General features: G+C 44.1%; 3 protein-coding genes across 3 annotated transcripts; all 3 read left to right on the top strand.

Annotated features, from left to right (window-relative positions):
* The first annotated feature begins 5,102 nt into the window (after positions 1-5,102).
* LOC144648659 (uncharacterized) lies at positions 5,103-8,820 on the top strand. The gene is made up of 4 exons (XM_078508164.1): positions 5,103-5,309; positions 5,386-5,451; positions 5,835-8,728; positions 8,817-8,820. The coding sequence occupies exons 1-4, from the start codon at positions 5,214-5,216 to the stop codon at positions 8,818-8,820; spliced, it is 3,060 nt and encodes a 1,019-aa protein (XP_078364290.1). The 5' UTR covers positions 5,103-5,213.
* Positions 8,821-8,856: 36 nt separating this feature from the next.
* On the top strand, positions 8,857-9,701 carry LOC144648658 (uncharacterized). Its single transcript, XM_078508163.1, has one exon. It carries the CDS (start codon positions 8,970-8,972, stop codon positions 9,699-9,701), a length of 732 nt encoding a protein of 243 aa, XP_078364289.1. The 5' UTR covers positions 8,857-8,969.
* Positions 9,702-11,189: 1,488 nt separating this feature from the next.
* LOC144651130 (bile acid-CoA:amino acid N-acyltransferase-like) lies at positions 11,190-17,146 on the top strand. Its single transcript, XM_078511023.1, has 2 exons — positions 11,190-11,999; positions 15,011-17,146. Exons 1-2 carry the CDS (start codon positions 11,519-11,521, stop codon positions 15,820-15,822), a joined length of 1,293 nt encoding a protein of 430 aa, XP_078367149.1. The 5' UTR covers positions 11,190-11,518; the 3' UTR covers positions 15,823-17,146.
* The last annotated feature ends 2,905 nt before the right edge of the window (positions 17,147-20,051 follow it).

Here is a 20,051-nt window from a genome sequence, read left to right as displayed (position 1 = left end):
GCCGTGGAAAAGTGGTGGATACCTTCCCGTTTCATCAACGCGGCAAACGTGTTGTTGTAAAATTCTTTCCCGTCGTCGGTCTGTAGGTTCTGAGGTTTGCGTCCATCGGCTCGTTTCAAAATCTTGGCAAAGGCGTCCGACACCGTTTTTCCCGTCTTGTCTTTTAGGGGTTCCACCCAGGCATATTTAGACAAGACGTCGATCACGTTGAGTAGATATCTGTGACCCTTGTTGTATTTGGACAACGGTTGCGTTTCCACTAAATCGGCTACCCACTGTTGGTCGACGTTAAACACCAGGACCGGTAACGTGGCGAAACGACGTCTGCGCGGTTTGTGAAGGGTATAACCCAAATCGCGCTCCAATACTTTTTTGGCTGTGTCGACGGATATCTTGTGCGATTTGGCGAATCTTGCTATCCCACCCAAGCTACCCGGTTGACTGGGATCGTGGTAGTCCGAAAGTATCTTCTCATCCTTTTTCTTTTTCTTCAGCTTCTTTGGCATGTCGACGATGCTCTGACCACCCTCATGTAAGTGTCGTGTAATTTATGAGCTGCCTCTTTGATCGCGGTCGGATGAAGTTTGTAAATGGAGGCAAACAGCTCGTCGGGATCTTTGAAATGTCTCAACCATAATATAAACGGTATCAATCTGAAATAGTTTTGTTCTATGTGGGTGGCTTCGAACACTCTCAAGGGGGAGTCATTCGTATCTTCCGGTATATCTATACCCCTCCCAAATTCAGCATACGCTTTCTCGCACAATCTTTTCAACCACTCCCACTTTCCATACAGATCCATGACAAATGAACTTTTATTTATACAACGTCAATTTAAATAGCCTGCATCAATAAATATGTTATCAAAAGATTTTGTACATGTTTCGCAACTTCTAGGTCTCCACAGTTTGGCTTTTTGGTAGTCGTCGCCCAGGTAAGCTTCGTCTTTATCCATGGCGCAACGGTTGCAGAGATCTCTGTCTAACAGTCTATCCGCTATTTCTTGCCAGCGATTGCTTTCTAGGCGTTGCAATTTTACTTGAGTTGCCAGTTGGTTGCACAGTTCTTCGTACGTGTTTGCGTCGACCGTGATGGGTTGTTTCAAGTAAGCAGACAATGTCTGGCTTAGGGCTACACTCGCTCTCAACGGGGCGATGAGATCTTCTAAACCACTCCGTTCGTCAAAGTCGCAGACGTTCGCGTTCAGCCAGAACGAGACGCCGTTGCCAATGGGCGGCGGTTTGCGAGACGTCACGAAGAAAAAGGCTCGCTGCAAGGGCACGTAGACAAATTCATTCCAATGTCTATCCCAGAGATAACCGTGCCCAATGTCTTTGAGGGTCGTTAGGACGGCTCCCTTCCAGTGAGGGTTCTCTTTGAGCCATTCACTTTCGGTGACGCGGTTTTTGGCACACCCTCGCTCTTTCACCATGTCCTCGAAGACATAGACTCTCCTTGGAATGTTTTCGGGTATGGTGGTGGGATAGTCTAACGACAACGTACTCATTCCCGTGTCGGTCTGGATCTTTTTTTCTAGCTTTGTACAATTGGTGTAGAAGAGTCGTTGTTCCAGGTCCATCCAGTTTTTTCTCGTACCCATGTCACTGCTCTTGGCTTGCTTCGGCCGAACCTTTGTGTAATGCACTCTCCAGATCACAAAACCAATGCTCTTGACACTGCATAAACGTGTAGCCGGCTTCCATGCCACGTTTCGCGCGCTCCAATAGGTAATCTTCGTCCGATTGATAATCGCCCCTTTTTAGATCCCTATAGTAAGGCAATGGTTCCCAGTCCTTGGGATCTCCTTGTACAAAGATACCGTTGACTTGTGGGGTTTGAGGTTGAGTTTGGCTGAAATCGCTCTCTGTGCTTTCCATCGCTACAACTGAGTCGACAAATGGACGCGCAGCTCTTTTTATACGTTGGATGACGTCACCTGGGTCATTGCCGGTTGGTCGGAAGAGGTCACGTGTTACCTCTCTGGTTGGTTCGTGCGTATTGACGTCATCCGAGAGTAAAGTATAAAAGCACCGTGTTGTCTCCTGTTAGTCCTCAGTTGGAGCATCGAGAGCACCATGGACGTAGCAGAACCCCAAAGAAAGCGACAGAGGAGAGGGACTGGAAACCCCAAGAAACCCAAAGTCCCCCGTAAAAAGAGACATCCTACAAAGAAGAAGATGGAGTTGAAAGAGGAAGTGTTGGAGGAGGGTGAAATTTTCGATCCCGACCAGTTCCTACAACAGACCTTTGACGACACGGAGCGCGACCCGGTTTGCCCCGTCCACAAAGAACCGCTGACCAAGAGAATGACGGACGGGGGATGGGAGTTCTACTTTTGCCCCCACACGAGCGAAGGCACCATCTGTTTCATTTGCACCGGTAGCGCCCACATTGACGAGTACGTGGTGGCGGTCAATCAACAGTTACCGGCTTACTATTATTGGAACATGGATAAGATGAAATGTTACTGCAACGAGAGTCTCATTCTGAGCATGTCGAAATCAGAGAGCAACCCGAACAGGATCTACCTCAAGTGCAGAAAAGGGAAATGTCGGTTCTTCCAATGGGCAGACAGTGTTCCGTTTGGCAAGATCAAAGCCTGGCTGGAAGGAAAGGAATATGTGGGAAACGAGGATCCCCTCTACTCGAGAAGGTCTGGACTGGACTCTAGGGACGAATTTGGATACCCCAGAAGAGGACAAGACGTGGTGGATAGACCGCAACGAATTCTGGATGGGAGACCCGCCTTCAAAGTACAACACTACCCACCCCCGGTCAAGGATTGGATTGGTGATCTTCCCTTGGACGAGTCATTGGTCAAACAGTGTCAAGAGCAAAAGTTTTGGGTGGATGGAGAAGGGAAAATTATTCTTCCCCCGGAATTGGCTGGCGTGAAGTACGACTCGGATGAAGAGAAAATGCTGAGAAATCAACTGTATCTGAGATGCATTTCCCAGAAACAATATCCTAATTTGGATCATTGAGATTTACAGGTTAAACATTTTCATATATTTTCTACGTCAAGCATCAGAGTGCAGTTGGCTCTGGCATGACTCCGGAAAACGTGTGCATGATCTTGGACTTGGAAGGTTACTTTGTGGAGAAGACGTTTCGAGTACGCGAGTTGGGTTATTACACTTGGCAAGAAAAGTTCGGACGCCATGCTTTCTACATGAGAATGTCGTGGTGCAACTTATCTTCCAGAGACAGAAAAACCGTGTCTTACGTCAAATACAACGTGCACGGACTGACGTATCAACCCAGAAAGGAAGAAAAGGCCTACGAGTATGACAGGGTGGAGGAGGTGATGTGGGATTTGTACGAGGAGACCAAAACCCCCGAGAGAACCGTGGTGGCTTACAAGGGAGGACACGTCGAAAGAGACTTGTTGAACAAACTGAACATTCCTAGCGTGAATTTAGAACTGTACGGATGTCCGAAATACGACGTGTTGAAAGAGACAATTGTAGAACCTTTACCTAGTTGCGGTTTTCATCTATACGAAGGACATTGTCCAATGACCGAATGTCATGCTTTCTGGTTATGGTACCAGACTTTTGTTGTTAAATAAATGTAAGAATTGCTCCATGCCGAAACTGAATTACGAGAGGATGGGATTCAATCGCTTAAACAACAACAACAACAAATACCGCACGCTAAATTATATTTTTTTTCGCGAACGGTGAAAATCACAACAAAGTCGATGACACTTGTGTTTAGAGTCCAAAAATATGAAATTTTCGGCTCAATAACATTCATCGAAATAATATCTTTCATGGTTGGACGTCCTTTTTGATATAAGGGCCGCAAAAACATTTTTTCTTCGAGAAAAAACATTTGAACACGGCCGAATGAAAAATTATATTTTTTAGCGACCGAAGAAAAATCACAACAAACTCGATGACACACTTGTTTAGAGTCTAAAAATGCGAAAGAGTCGGCTCAATGACTTGCTTTGCGTTTTACTAAATTAATACCATTCATGGTTGGACATCTCTTTGATTTAAGGGCCGCAAAAACATTTTTTCCTCGAGAAAAATGCATTTGAACAACGGCCAAATGAACTGCACGCTAAAATTATATTTTTTTGCGACCGGTGAAAAATCACAACAAAGTCGTTGACACACTTGTTAGAGTCTAAAAATGTGAAAGATTCGGCTCAATGGCTTGCTTTGAGTTTCACTGAACTGATATCGTTCATGGTTGGACGTCCCTTTTGATTTAAGGGCTGCGAAAAAATTCTTCTTCGAGACAAATGCATTTGAACAACGGCCAAATGAACCGCTCGCTAAAATTACATTTTTCTCCAAACGGTAAAATCACAACGGAGGCGGTGACACATTTGTTTAGGTTTTTTAAAAAAAGTTAACGTTAAAGCTTCACTTCTAGGTGGCTAGATTTTTAATTTTATTCTGAATCATAGTGGGGTGTTCCTTCGATTTTGGGACCGCGAAAAGATGAAGGCGTTTGCATGAAGTTGTTGTTTACGAAAGACATGCAACGACAACTGCGCGAGCAATTTTGCTTAAAAGAATAATTCAGTCCACCAAAAACGACTTGTTTATTCGTAAAGTTCGGTTTCTTTTTTTTTTTTGACCATAAACACAACTAGACCAAGTAACCTTGAACGAAATGAACGGGTCTAAAACCTTTTTCTTCTTTACTATGCACGGTTCATGATGGCCGCACGAACAAAAACAAACCACTCGTCAAAATTTACAACGTAACCAAATTTATTTTTCGCAGTAAATACATTTTATCAAACGCTCTTCGTCTTGTACAGTAGAGTATGGAGACATTAGCTCACCTTAAAGCTTATATCCTTCTTGAAAAGAGCTGTAATCCGACAAGAAAACTTTGTCCGTTTTACTGTACTTTTCCGAGAATGAACACACGCGGGTTCCTAGAATTCCGAGAATTCCGAGAAAGATTCTCCACGCGCGTGCGTCGGGATTTTTCCCTTGGGGGGAAATCCCGGGATTTTACCCTTGTGGGGAAAATCCCGTCAGCTTGGGATTTTACCCTTGTGGGGAAAATCCCGTCACCTTGGGTGACATTGATCATGAGATCTCATTGGTTCATTCTGTATCAGGTCACCTCGATTGACCAATGGGAATACTAGAGCCCAGTTCTTCTGGGATGGAAAAGTTGTATAAAAGGAGCTACTTTACTCATTTATTCACTCGCAAACTTTGTTTGGTCTGAGCGCTACAATGGAAGAAGAAGATGAGACTACTATGGTTGGAGATGAGACTACTACTGGAGAAGATATAGAGGCTGAGAGCCCGGAGAGAACTAGATTGGAAGAGGTACGTTGATGAGATGCGTTGGGTTATATTTGATTCGCCAATGTTTTTTATTTATACGATGTTCTTTTCATCGTAGAGTGCAAGTACAAGTGGTGGTGGCGAACCGAGTGCAAGCACAAGTGAAGGAGAGTCCAATGAAGAGGTAACTAGTTATTAGAGTAGAGTGAATTCGTGTAACCCGTTTTTCATGTGCTTTTATGCTGTGTAATATTCTAATGAGCTGTACAGGAAAACAGAAAATTACGGACAAATGTTCTTGTAGTCACTTTAAAGGCCACTGTACTTTCCACGAGTACTGATGACTCCGATCATTGCCATCATATAGATAAAAAAACGTACATTCATTGCCTTATTGCCTTTGACTTTCAATTGAGAGGCCACGTTGACCGGAGAGTACGCAGATTTGTTCGAGACCACTGTACTTTGGAAGAGTGCTGATGACTCCGAACATGGCAGTCATATAGATAAAAAAACGTACATTTGTTTTTTTCCATCCATTCATTGCCTTATTTCCTTTGTTTCAAGATGGAAGCTCCTTTTGAATTTGAACTGAGAGGTCACGTGGACCGCAGAGTGCGCAGATTTGGGCTCCACATCAGAAACTTTACCGGACGCTTAATACAGACAGGTGGTGGCGCCGCAGTAGAATCCGCACCCCTAGGACCGCGCCCCGTACTCGTACAACAGATTGCCAGAGCCCTGCAGAGAGCCGTGCAGCGCCATATCTTGGATGATGGAGCCGTTGGAGATGACGACCACTTGTTGATCAACATCAACAGTAACAGGATTCAAAATGCTTTTCATTCCAGACGTCTGAGAGTGGGAGAGTGGCGAGAAAACACCGTCGCTGCCCAACAGCTGTTAAAACAAATCAGTGACATGCTGAACAGTAATCAGACTTTTCAAGTGGACGACACGTTCAACCTAAACGTGTCTCACGTGCAAGATCCAGGCCGAGGGGGAGACAACCAGAAACACAAACCCGGTTTGGACCCCATTGAGCAGATCCTGGACCGCAAAAAATGTGTCTTCAAGATAAAAAACACCGACCAGTTATGCTGTGCCCGCGCCTTGGTGATGATGAAGGCCCGTGCCGATTTCGGGACCGACCATTGGTACTACTCCAACTTAAGGAAGTGCGATACAGTACAGGAAAGGGCTGCCAGGGAACTACACCGTTTGTCCGACGTGCCAGAAGGTCCTTGCGGGTTGGACGAATTGGCCAAATTTCAAACCCACTTGAACGCTTACCAGATTGTGGTAGTGTCTGTCCAACATGGTTACCAGATCATCTTCAAAGGAGCACAACGCCCCGAGGACAAACGTTTGATCTTGATCAAACACCATGACCATTACCACGGCTGTACCACCCTAGGGGGATTTTTTGGAAAGAGTTACTATTGTACCCAATGCGAAAAGGGCTTCAGCCACAATGACCGGAGGCAACACCGCTGCCCGGGTGCCAGGTGCGCCGCCTGCCATCAGACCGATTGCCACGAATGGAAGAGAGCCCACGCTGTACCCAGGGTGAACTGTACAGACTGTCAACGGGACTTTTTTGGAACCCGCTGTCTTCAATTGCACAAGAGTCGCACCGACACCGGTAAAGACATGACCCGAGACAAGAAGAACAGTGTGTGTGACAAGCACAAACGGTGTGCGGGGTGTTTCAAGACCTACGGTGACTATGAACTGAGAAACAGTCACAAGTGCGGCCATGCTTCCTGTCCGTCCTGCAAGGAATACCAAGATCTTCGTTACCACCAGTGCTACATACAAAATCCTCTCAAGGTGGAACAAAAACAGAACCGCAAGAGAACCAGCGCCGGTCAACGCAAAGAAGACCAACCACCCGTGTTCGTCAGTTGGGACGCCGAAGCCAGGCAGGAAGAAGGCGAGCACGTGGCCAACTTGATTTGCGCCCTGAGAGGAGACACCGACGAGAGGAGAACCTTTGAGGGAGAGACTTGCGTGAAAGACTTTCTCGCTTGGCTGAGGGAGATCGCCGAACAACACCGCGTCATAGCTGTCGCTCATAACTTCCAAGGCTACGACTCGTATTTCATACTAAACGAGTTGTACGACCAAGCCATCTGCCCTGAACAAGTCGTCAATGGTGCCAAAATAATCAGCATGAACATCCCAAACATCACCTTTAAGGACTCCATGTGTTTTCTACAGATGAGCCTTGCTACCTTTCCCAAAGCCTTTGGCCTCACCGAACAAAAGAAGGGGTTTTTCCCCCACTTTTTCAACACGAAGGAACACCAAAACTATGTGGGCAGCATGCCTGCCAGAGACTATTACGATCCAGAGGGAATGTCCACTGCCAGGAAAGCCGAATTCGACAAGTGGTACGAGGAACGCGTGGCGGAGAATTACGAGTTCCACTTTCGGAACGAACTTGTCGACTACTGTCGCTCAGACGTGGAACTGTTGCACGAAGGTTGCAAGGTCTTCCGGGCAGAGTTTCAAGCCATTGCCGGCTTCGATCCCATGGAGCAATGCCTCACCATTGCCTCCGCCTGTAATCGCTTCTACCGCACCAAGTGCATGCAAGAAGAGACCTTGGCTTCTGAACCGGTACGAGGCTGGGAAGGCAAGGGCAAACCTCACTCCCTGGTGTCGCTGGAATGGTTGCTGTATCAAGACAGCCAGACGCAGGGCACCATCCGCCACGCTAGGAACGGTGGAGAACGAGCCTTGTGGATTGGAGGCCGTCTGATGAACGTCGACGGGTACGAGGATCACACGGTTTACGAGTTCCACGGCTGTTACTTTCACGGCTGTCCTGACTGTTTTCCCAATCGCGATCAGAAGCACCGGAAGATGGGCGACAGAAGTCTGAGGGACGTGTACGCGGAAACGCAACAAAAGACGCAGCGGATCCGGGATGCGGGGTACCGCGTGGTAGAAATGTGGGAATGCCAGTGGAAAGCGCTCAAGGACAACGATCCCGAGGTGAAATCGTTCGTGGACTCGTTGTCGATCAACTCCCGCTTGGAGCCCCGAGACGCGTTCTTTGGCGGTAGAACCAACGCCGTCCGCCTCTATGACCTTGCCGAGCCAGAAGAGGAGATCCGGTACGTGGACTTTACTTCATTGTACCCCTGGGTCAACAAAAATGCTGACTACCCTCAAGGGCATCCCGAAGTGATCCTAGAACCGGGACACACGAACATTTCACAATTCTTTGGTCTGGCAAAGTGTACGGTGACGCCACCTTACGGGTTGTACAGCCCCGTGTTGCCCTATCGCCAAGGGGGTAAACTGACATTCCCCCTCTGCCGTACCTGCGTGGAAGTGGAGCAGCCCAAGCCATTGACCCAACGATCCTCCAAATGCGCTCACACCCCCCAAGAACGCCAACTGACCGGTACGTGGTGCACGCCCGAGTTGGAAGAGGCCGTCAAGCAAGGGTACGTGGTGGAACACATTCACGAGGTGTGGCACTTTGACCGCAAATCCAACACCATGTTTAAAGAGTATGTCAACACCTTCCTAAAGATGAAGCAGGAAGCGAGCGGGTGGCCCTCGTGGGTGGGTGACGATCCAGACAAGCGTCAGGAATACCTGAGACAGTTCTTTCTCAAAGAAGGCATCCAGTTGGATCCGGACAAGATTGAAAAGAATCCCGGACGCAGATCCCTGGCCAAGATCATGCTCAATAGTTTTTGGGGGAAATATGGACAGAGAGGTAACAAGACCCAAGTCGAAGCCTTCACCTCTGCAGCTGAGTTTCACGACTTGTTAAGAGACGAGACCCGAGACATCCACGACATCCGGGTCGTCAATCCAGAGATGTTGGAGGTGGTCCATAAGTGCAAGGAGGACTGTGCCAACGTTCAACCGGACATCAACATCTTTGTGGCCTGTTTTACGACCACCTGGGCCCGTTTGAAGCTGTACCAGGAAGGTCTTTCCATCCTACAACCCGAACAGATCTTGTATTTTGACACAGATTCCCTCATCTACAAGCATCGAGAAGGGCAACCCTCCTTACCGTTGGGTGATTACCTGGGAGACTTTACTAACGAGCTAGATGATGATGACTTCATTGTGGAATTTGCCGCCGCCGGACCTAAAAACTATGCCTACAAGACGAAACTGGGAAAAACCTGTTGTAAAGTAAGGGGTTTTTCCTTGAACGTGAGAGGATCCACCCATCTCAACTTTGAGACATTGAAAGACAACGTCCAATCCGAAGTGAAAGAACCCTTGGCCGAAACGAGGAGCATTGCCGTGTTCAACCCTCACAAGATCACCCGAGACAAAACGACCAAAACCCTGAACACTGTGACGGAGATCAAGCGCTATCAAGTGGTTTTCGACAAGAGAGTGGTAGATGCCAACACGTTTATGTCATACCCCTATGGTTACTTCGGTACGTAATACCGCCACTGGCTCGTATGGGGCATGCTGTTGTGTCCAACAGCATGCCCCAGATGGGAAACCTACCGCAACACGTTGATATAGTTTCAATCGTACCCACGTTGATCGTTCTCCATAAATGAATATTTAATAACTTAATGGTCGACATCTTTTGAGATATAAACACTCTCACCGCTCGATTCGTACTCGTTCCCAGTACACCCGAGAAAGGGGGATACCCCCTCATCCCCCCTCTCTGACGTGTTTTTTTTTTTAATACTTCACAAGCGTGCGTTTTTTCAGAATCGCCGAAGCAATGTAGACTCATCTGCGCATGCGTTTAGTGCCAGGAAGAACCATACCATAAGGAAGGCATGGCGCTTTCTGAGACAACCTTTGTGGTCTTCACAAGAGAGGTAACTAATTATCAATCGTGAGTGTATCGCGTAGACTAATCTGCGCATGCGTTTAGTGCAAAGTATTAAGTTCCAGATACAACAAGGACAGTATGGCACTTTGTGAACCATATCTATAGGATGGTGGTCTTGCTAACTTTGTACACGTTCATTCCCAGGGTGCGCGGCCACTAGGGCTTAGGGAACATTGACACAAGGAAAAAAAAATATCCCCAGCGAGGACTCGAACCTCGATTGCCTACCTCAGCGGCAGGAGTGATACCCGTTACACTACCGGGGCTTTAGGACCACTTGTTACCGTTTTTTAGTGTCTTGTACCTTAACATAAAAAACCTGTTATTAAAAAAAACCTGTTTTTACACCTATTTTCTTGTCTTGTCGTTTTTTTCCGCGCGAGGACTGGAACCGAGTTCATTCTAACCGTCCGGGGCCTGGGACCGACACTCCAAACACCCTGGGGCCGACTCCTATGACGTCATCACACCCCTAAGTCACGTGGTTTTCCCTTTTACGCCTATTTTCTTGTCTTGTCGTTTTTTTCGCGCAAGGACTGGGACCGAGTTCATTTCCACCGTCCGGGGCCTGGGACCGACACTCCAAACACCCTGGGGCCGACTCCTATGACGTCATCACACCCCTAAGTCACGTGGTTTTCCCTTTTACGCATTTTTACACCTATTTTCGGATTTTTCCGCGCGGGGACTGGGCCGAGCTTTTTTCTACCGTCCGGGGACTGGGACCGACACTCCGAGGACCCTGGGACCGACTCCTATGACGTCATCACCCCTCTAAGTCACGTGGTTTTCCCTTTACGCATGCGCAGAAATGCTGCTCTGTGATTGGCTGCTTCCGAATTTAAGCGCCCTTTACTACTTTGGTCCTTGTAGGAATCCGCGTTGGGGTGACACACCCTCACATCAAAGAACGCGGATCTCTGCTTCTCCCAAAACCCCCGGGCATGTATATCTAGGCGAGCATCTGGCGTTGTGTTAGCGCCGCTTGGTAGCCTCTCTCCAGTCAGTTCTTGAAGGATGGGCTCTATTTCGACATAATAATAATAATAATAATCAGTTATTATAGTTGGTACATCACGTCAAGTGTGTTGATCTGGGTTGTCCATCTGCTGTTTATTCATCCGGTCCCAGACTCTTTGCATTTCAGTGAGGAATGTTTCATTCGCATATTTATGTATTTTATAGTTATCATATGTATGAACGACATGGATTTCGTGTGGTATGTATTCTTTAGTGTCGGTTGTTTCTTATGATAAGTACTACCTTTTTAGTACAATAAAAAAGGGTCTGGGTTACCTGTGGTAATCTTGTGGTTTTCTGTCGCTTCACGCATGTCTTTAAAACATTTAAAGTTCCCTGTGCGCTATCAATTTGGTGCTGAAAGTTTTCTCCAAAGAAAACATTTACCATGTTAACTTTGCAGCCTAAGTCTTCTCTTATAGACAAAATAACTAAAATTCATGTCGCACGACTTAAACCACTGCAGAGAATCACGCTTAGGGCAAAGATTGTTGGCGATCAAAATGAAGTGTATGCGTCACACGCTCACTACATCGCTGATAAAGATGGCGAAGTTGATGTTTGCCGTGACTCGTCTTTGGGAGGATCTTACAGCGGAGTTTCACCCATGGGATTGTTATGGAGTATGAAACCAGCACCGGGACAGAGAAAAGGAATTCGACTGATGAAATCAGATGTCACTAAACCTTATAATGTCGAGTTAAAATGTTTTGATGATCACATATCTCCGAACGAAACACCATCGCAGCTTTTGTCAAACGTGACATTTCAGAAGTGGTACATGGCGGATGGAGTGAAGAGAATTCCTGTGAGAGAAGGAAGAATCCGAGGGACACTTTTCATTCCTGCAGGAGACGGACCATTCCCTGGTACGTAGTGATATGATATCTCGATAGCAAACAGGAAAACCATTTCAGTTGATCTAAATATATTAGCGAATCGTCTTGTATGCAAATTTGGACTGCATTGTCTCCACAGGCTGCTGTCTATATATACCAAGTCCAATCAAGACACATTTATTCCTCATTCAAAAGACGTTTTCTTTTTGTACTTACACCTCAAACTTTTTTATTTAACTCTGAAACATCCCAAGCCATCTGGTTAATCGTAGGAGTGTTCTTAAGTCTGTCGTATAGCATTATCGGTTCGCTCACATTGTCTGTGACCTCTAGCGTGACGTAACCTGGGCGGCCTCGGGCGAACCCGCTTCTAAAAGGCTCTTTTGAAGTGTCATAAGAGTCCAGTATTTGCCAGTATTTCACTTACCCACTGACTCACCTACCAACTAACTAACTAGCTAATAAACTGACTAGATAACTAACCACCTAGCTAATTAATTAATTAATTAACTAACTAACTAAAAAACTAACTAGCTAACTAACTGACTAACTAACTAGCTAACTAACTAACTAACTAACTAACTATGTGCTTACTTTATAATTCATAGAACCAACCTCCCTATCTACCTACCAACTCACCCACCCACCTACCTACCTATCTTCCCACCTACCTACCTACCTTCCTACCTAGCTACCTACCTACCAACCTACCTACCTACCTGCCCACCTACCTACTACCTACCTACCTACCTGCCTATCTACCTCCTACCTTTCCATCCACTCACCAACTTACTTACCTACCTGCCTGCCTCCCTACCTACCTACCTACCTACCTATCTAACTACTTACCTACCTATCTACCTACCCACCTACCTACCTTTCCACCTACCTACCTACCTACCTACCTACCTACCTACTCACCTACCTACTTATCTACCGGCCTACCTACCCACCTTCCTACCTTTCCACCTACCTACCTATCTACCTACCTACTCACCTACCTACTTATCTGCCTGCCTACCTACTTGCCTACCTACCCACCTACCTACCTTTCCACCTACCTACCTACCTACCTACCTACCTACTCACCTACCTACTTATCTGCCTGCCTACCTACCTGCCTACCTACCTTTCCACCTACCTACCTACCTACCTACCTACCTGCCTGCCTGCCTACCTACCTACCTACCTACCTACCTACTCACCTACCTACTTACCTGCCTGCCTACCTACCTACCTACCTTCCTACCTAGTTACCTAGTTATCACACATTCGTTACATATTTTAACAGGACGCCGTTGGACATTTGCATTTTTATCTTGCTGAAGAAGGCAACAGTAGTGGCCAAAACGTCCAAAAACAATATTTTTAGCCAGTGTCAACTTATTAATTCGAATTTTCAATTTACACGAGTTTGGATAGATCTTTCTACAGGAGTGTCCATCTTGAATATTGACTGCATTCCGACAGAGCTAATGGAAAAAAACGTGATCAGTAAAATTGGTGCTAAAACCATTAAATTTTGGCTTATGCGCATGCGCCAAAGTATAATGTTGTACAGTTTTACATGGAAATTTCATCAAAAACTTAATGCAGAGTCAGAAAGTGCATTTCTAGCAAATTTTAGAGAAATTTAGGACCGTAGAGCCAAGAAAATCGATTAACGGTTAAAAAACGTGTTTTTTGGCGTAATTTCAGCATATTAAGGGTTAAGGTTACTATTATTAGTGACTACTTATTTTAGCGATTTTTTCTGAGCAAGATTTAGCGACTATTTAATTTAGCGATTTTCCGAAAATTTTTACAAAATCAGTGATATCGTGTAAACCAGTTTTTGTTAAGCCTGCGAATGCACACGTATTTCCGGCTGTCGCTTATCGTTCAGAGGATAGTTTTCTATCCGCCATTTTCTCTGTCATCTAAATTTGGACATTGTGCATGCTGAAAAATAATCCTCGTCCATCCTTGTGCATTTGCTTTACTGAGGTCTTAAACTGCCACGAATGCTTTTTAAAATTATCCGTGCTTATTTTTGACTAGTTATTCTATCATTCTTTTGTTTGTTTGGAGTGAAAATTTATCAGTTGAACTTAGAGTATCCTAGTCAGCCTCCGCCATTTTCGATGCCGTCGAAGTTATGAAAACTGTATGGCGAAGCGAAATCTTATTGCACTTGAAGTCTGTTTAATTACTTTTAGCAGTTTCAAATTGATCTTTTTCCTTTAGACTCGCTTCGCGAAAAATGTAATACCGAAATTCTCGTGTGTAAACAAAAACAAAGGTGTGGCTGACTAGCACTTTATAAACTTGTTGCAAAGATGGGAATAAATGTTCAGTAAAGCCTGGTTCTCAAATGATCGCCCCGATCGTTTCTATCGCATCGATCGCTCGCAAAAATTGAGACGATCGTAGGCGATCGAAGCGATTGGAAGCGAACGGGGGTTCTCATATGATCGTCCCAATCGCCTGGTATGTGCGAAGACCTAAGAAAAACAATCATTTTAGTCCAAGATCCAACACAATGGCAGCCTTCAATGAAAGAGAAAAACCCGTGGCCTCCTATCTTCTCAGTTATTGCTGTTTTACGGCGAATAAGTGAAAGAGAAGCTAGTAGTATAGAACACGGGCGATCCAAGCGATCGCCGCAGACGTTAGCGATCATCTGTGTAATGTTCTCATATAATCGCCCCGATCGCAAGAAAACTTTTTGAAGTGACAGAGGCGATAGAAACGATCGGAGCGATTATATGAGAACCAGCCTTAAAAGAACAAACTCACTTAAAATTGAACGAACATTTGCATTTTTTCATTGCCAGAAATAACAAAGTTACCGACATCCATTTCTTGAGGGTTTTTCAAGTCGACTTTGTTTATTGTTGTTTTTTCTTTGCGGTGGAGGGGGGAGTATATAAATTTAACAAGTATTAAATTTGACCAAGACAAATTTTAGCGAGAACTAAATTTAGCAATTTTCACCCAACTCGCTAAAATAAGTAGCTGCAAGCAATAGTAACCTTAAGTACTACTAAATTCATTGACAGGTGTAATTGATTTGTTTGGTGGAACTGGTGGACTTTATGAATACAGAGCTTCGCTTCTGGCATCTCACGGATTTGCTACTCTTGCATTGGCTTACATGGGCTATGACGATCTACCAGAGTTTCCACCAACCATCGACATGGAGTACTTTGAGGAGGCAGCTAACTGGCTCAGCAATCATCCTAAAGTCTTGCCACATGGTATTGGTGTTCATGCTGCATGCTATGGTGCATGGATTGCTTTGTTAATGGCAAGCCTAAAAATGGATCCAGTCAAAGCCATTGTGGCCATTTCGCCTTACATAGTTGCTTTTCCTGCGCCTTTTACATACAAGGGGAAGGTATCAGAGATAATTCATCTCGAAAATAGCAAGAAACTATCGACAGAGGAGGGTCAAATCTGGCGTCACGCTATTCCAACAGACACCAGTTACAGTCCTAAGGTTTCCGATAAGTACTCAGCTGTAACCCCAGTTGAGAACATTTCTTGTCCTGTTCTGTTAATTTATGGAACTGGCGACCTTGTTTGCAATGCCGACTTCCAAGTGAAACAAACAGCTGATCGTTTGAAGAACCATGGTAAAGAACATTTGTGTTCTACTTTATGTTACCCTGAAGCGGGACATTTTATTGAACCCCCGTACACACCTCACTGTTACGCCTCTTCCAGCGGCCCAATTGGCAAATGGTCCGGTGATCCTTTCTTGGTGTGGGGAGGGGAGAAGAGATCTCACGCTAAAGCTCAGGAAGATTCCTGGCCAAGAATCTTAAGTTTTCTGCAAAGAAATATTCCACGTGTTAAGTGTAACCTGTAAAATAGCAATCATTTTGAGTGGAGCTTCCTGCTTAAATGGCCTTCATAACCGTGGAACGCTGGGGAAAACTTTTCGGAAATTGTCGAAAACACCGACCTCTTTCCCTGCAAGGTCGCGGAAACACCAATTATGACGTCACAGTTGTTTTGCTCTAAGATCTTAAATTACGATGGAAGAAAGGGTTTTGTACCTTTTAAAAACGGTCTTGAACTAGCTCAAATATTTGTTATGATCATTCATTAGCACTTTTTAGTTTGTTGAAATAGCTTGTCAAGCATAATGAGAATTTTAATTCGTTGGTTCAATATCCTCGCCAATATTAAAAAGCCTTCACGCGTGCACGAGGTTTTTTTTATGAAATTAAGCCTCTGAGCATAGTTAGTAAGGAAGTCCCCTCCACTAACTATGCTCTGAGGTGGTATTTATGTTGAGTTGACAACCGTAAATTTCCAACACTAAATGATATGCACAGGCTAAATATCACTTACGTGTTTGTGGCCAAGATATGAACCGAAAACGGGTAATAAAAGTCACAACTCTCTCTGTCCGTGGGAAAGGTTGATAAACACCTTGTATTTATGCAGATTTTTTCATCGGCTGAAAACGACAATTTATTCATCATGATTTTTACACTTCGTGATACCTTGTGCTTTCGAGTTTGAATTGAGAAATATCCTTCTTCTTTAAGCCAAACTATCTTTTTACAAATAGCTTTTGTGTTTTTATTGCATACTCCCGAGTACGAACAAATCAATGAACAAAAGCTTAGCTCTTAGCCCAAGCACTTCGTGTTCTTTCCTAGATTTCAATGTAGTAGCGATATTACTACTATTTTATAAAATTTCCAGACGTCTCAATTATGACCAATTATGACGTCACAAAACTCAGAGCTCGTTCTATTCCTTCCATTCCGGCGCGCGGTCATTTTGGAAACTATTTCGTGGAGCCTTCGAAAATCTTCGTCGTTTTTGCTGTAGTCCGCGGTTTAAGGCTCAGAAGGTAAAATTTTTCCTTAAGTTAACTTAATAATGGATTGTTTTAGTGTTTGGTTACTTAAAATGGTAAAACAAAGAAAGTCGAGTGGTTCATTTGACCTTTAAGGTCGCGGGGACAGGTTCCGCTCATCGGTATACATTTATGAAAAGTGTATGCACGAAGTGTGACGACTGTTACCGAAAATGCGCGAAATATTTATGAACAGGCTTAGCAATGTTCCTGCATCGATAATTACACGAGCAAAGCGCTGTCTGCATTGTCTGCAATTCGATCGGGAATCCGAGGGCCACAGGTTTGTCAGTCGAAAGACTGTTATGTGCAACCCTCGTAAAACTAGTAATACGTGACTCGCAGGGCCTCGCGAAGCTCTGGGTTGGGGGGGGGGGTGTTATAAATAAGGAGTGGATTATTTGAAGTTGAACATTTATTTAATTGTACATATTCAATTTTCCACAGTAGGCAGAAAGATATATTTGTTAGAAATTTCAACGGGCATGACCGCGACACCCTCGTTCCCAGGGTCTTCTCCGCTTTGAAGATGGTGGATTTTCCTGGTTCGTAAAGAGGTATAAAGCGTTGGGAAGCGCAGGCTATTTTCAAAATCATCGACAAATTATTGGATAGTCGCATTTTGGACATTTATTTGATGGCATTAAAAAAAAGAAGAAGAACGAACGGCAGGAGGATTCGAAGCCTCCGCCCGCGCGCCCCTGATGGCGATGAAAGATTTATAGCCTGAATAGGCGTTGAGGGAGTATTATGTGGAGATCAATGTTATTTTAATCCGAAAAGAAAAACGATAAAAGTGAAAGGCTCAGAATTCGAACCCACAAAAAAAAAAGAAAAAAAAAAGAAAAAAAAAAAAAAAACCCTAGCCGGATTCGAACCCCCGACCTCAGTTCCGAAGATCTGATTTCAAGTTCGACGCCTTACCATTAGGCCACCAGCGCGCGGCGGCCGTGTGACGTCATCTCCGCCACACACCAAGCTCACAAATATATATATATAAATATATATGACCGTAAACTCCACACGAGATTTCATCCCGCCTGATCCCTTTGAGGGACAAAATTATACACCCCGCCACGCTCTGCCTTCGGCCTCGCTTCGCGAGGAACAAAGTTGATTTATTTATTTTATTTATTTATTTTATTGTTCTTTCTACAGAAGCCCGTGGAATAAAATTAGCAAAATTTCCAGAATCTATCTTTGCATTTGTGATTGCTCGGGAAGGCTTTGGAAGCGTAAAAAGAAGCAATTTTGTGTCCAAGAATTCAGCGCGGATAGAAAATTCATGCATACGTGACACCAAATTTTTAAATAAACTTTAGTGGAAAAGAATGAAGGCTTCGAATTCTAAAATAAATTTTTCGCCTTTAACTATCAATGAAACTTGAAATTAAAAAATCCGAGTCAGATATGACACAAAAAACTGTTGTTGACTTATCACTGAGTGGAAAATAGCTTTTTTTTTGTTCTTCTCCAGCAGAAAACTCGGACACAAAGCTACGTTTTTAAAAAGTTAACTTCAATGGCTTAAAGCATTGCCACAGAGCGCGATTCATTCAATAAAAAAACGATCCTTTTGCGCTTCCATCATTTCCCAATATCTCTGTAAATTTTTAACGGAATTGGCTTTCAAACGTTTATGATATAACGCTTTTTTTCTGCTGGAGAAGAAGAAGGAGAGACTACGAGTGACATGTCGGGCTTGGGCCAAACAGGATACAGTTGTGGGGGAGGTATTATAGGGGTCTGAAAAATGCGAAAGGACAACTAAAAAAATTGGCAATTAGCAAATGGAAAATCGTGTCTGTTATAATAATCATGCATCATTGTTACAGTATAAAAATTGCCGGTTACTGACTTGGTGATGACCGAATAAAAGCTTCACCGTATGTGAAGCAATCGAAGATGCAGACAATTAAATAAATTATTTTTCTTTGTCCCATGCTCGTGTCATGTAGAACATCTTATCTTTATTATTTATTACCGAGCTTAAAATTTACCATCTTTATTATTTACTACAAAAACTTGATGAATCCGACATTGCTGATCCTAGCAGTATGCAGGACGCGTGTCACATATCAACCTAGTAAAATGGCCCAGCTCACAACGAGTCTCTCGTAGCTCAGTTGGTTAGAGCGCCAAACCGGTATCTGGGAGGCCATGGGTTCGATTCCCGTCGTGGACTCAGAATTTTTTCTTTGTCCCATGCTCGTGTCATGTAGAACATCTTATCTTTATTATTTATTACCGAGCTTAAAATTTACCATCTTTATTATTTACCCCAATTAAATAAATTAATTAAAAATTGAACTTTCATTGCCGAAACAAGACTTTAGCATAGACGGAACAAGATCTTGCTAAGGTGGTCTGGGGTATGACCCCAGAACATTTTAAATCTTGAAGCTCTGAAACACTTTTTTGGCATTTTCATAAGATTTCTTGAGAAAAATCAATGTTGTTCTTAACTGGGAGTTATTTTTCCAACTAAACGTACTTGGTTTTTTAATTTTGGGTTAAAATCTAGATGAAGCAAGTGTTTTGTCTTGCCTCTTGCTAGCTACGACCCTGACTTTATTTACGCCCCACATTGCCTCAAGGAGCAGCGTGGCCTAGTGGGTAGGGCGCTGGATTTGTAATCCGCAGGTCCCGGGTTCAAATCCTCCTCCCTGCCGCTAGTTGGATTTGTCTTCGGTGGCCCCAAATTGAACTCCTCGACGCTTTGTTAATAGCCAACTGGTCAGCCTCCTGCCAGTTGGAATTTTTAACAAGTTTGCATTACGGACCGCGAACTCGATTTATAAGTGAAATTTACTTTGATTTAATTTATTTTAATTTACATTTATCCACGTACGTCATAAAACGAGTGAATGAGTCTTCGAACGACTTAGTTTATAATGCATAGTCTACTAAAGGTTGAATTAAACTCATGCGGGCACTTTTTATAGTGGATTTCGTAACATAGTGAAGGTTCTGAGATATTCAAAACAGCAAAAGTCCGCGTTTTGCATATTGTAATTGCGGGTTTTTTGTTTGTTTGTTTGTTTGTTTAGTTACATTCAGCGTCAGCGATCTTGGTACGTACAATCTTACATTATTGTCAGCGTGTAAATCGTTATTTTGAAATTTCCTTTTCATTTATATTCGCACCATTAGTGCGTTAATCCCAGTATCTATATATCTATAAAATAAAAAAAATAGCCGACTGGTTATAGTGAAAGATGCAA

This window comes from Oculina patagonica, chromosome 4 (assembly GCF_052425735.1).
Source record: "Oculina patagonica isolate OP01 chromosome 4, crgOcupat, whole genome shotgun sequence".
NCBI lineage: Eukaryota > Metazoa > Cnidaria > Anthozoa > Scleractinia > Oculinidae > Oculina > Oculina patagonica.
Note: the sequence above shows the minus strand (reverse complement) of the source record. Positions and strands in the feature narration are given on the sequence as shown.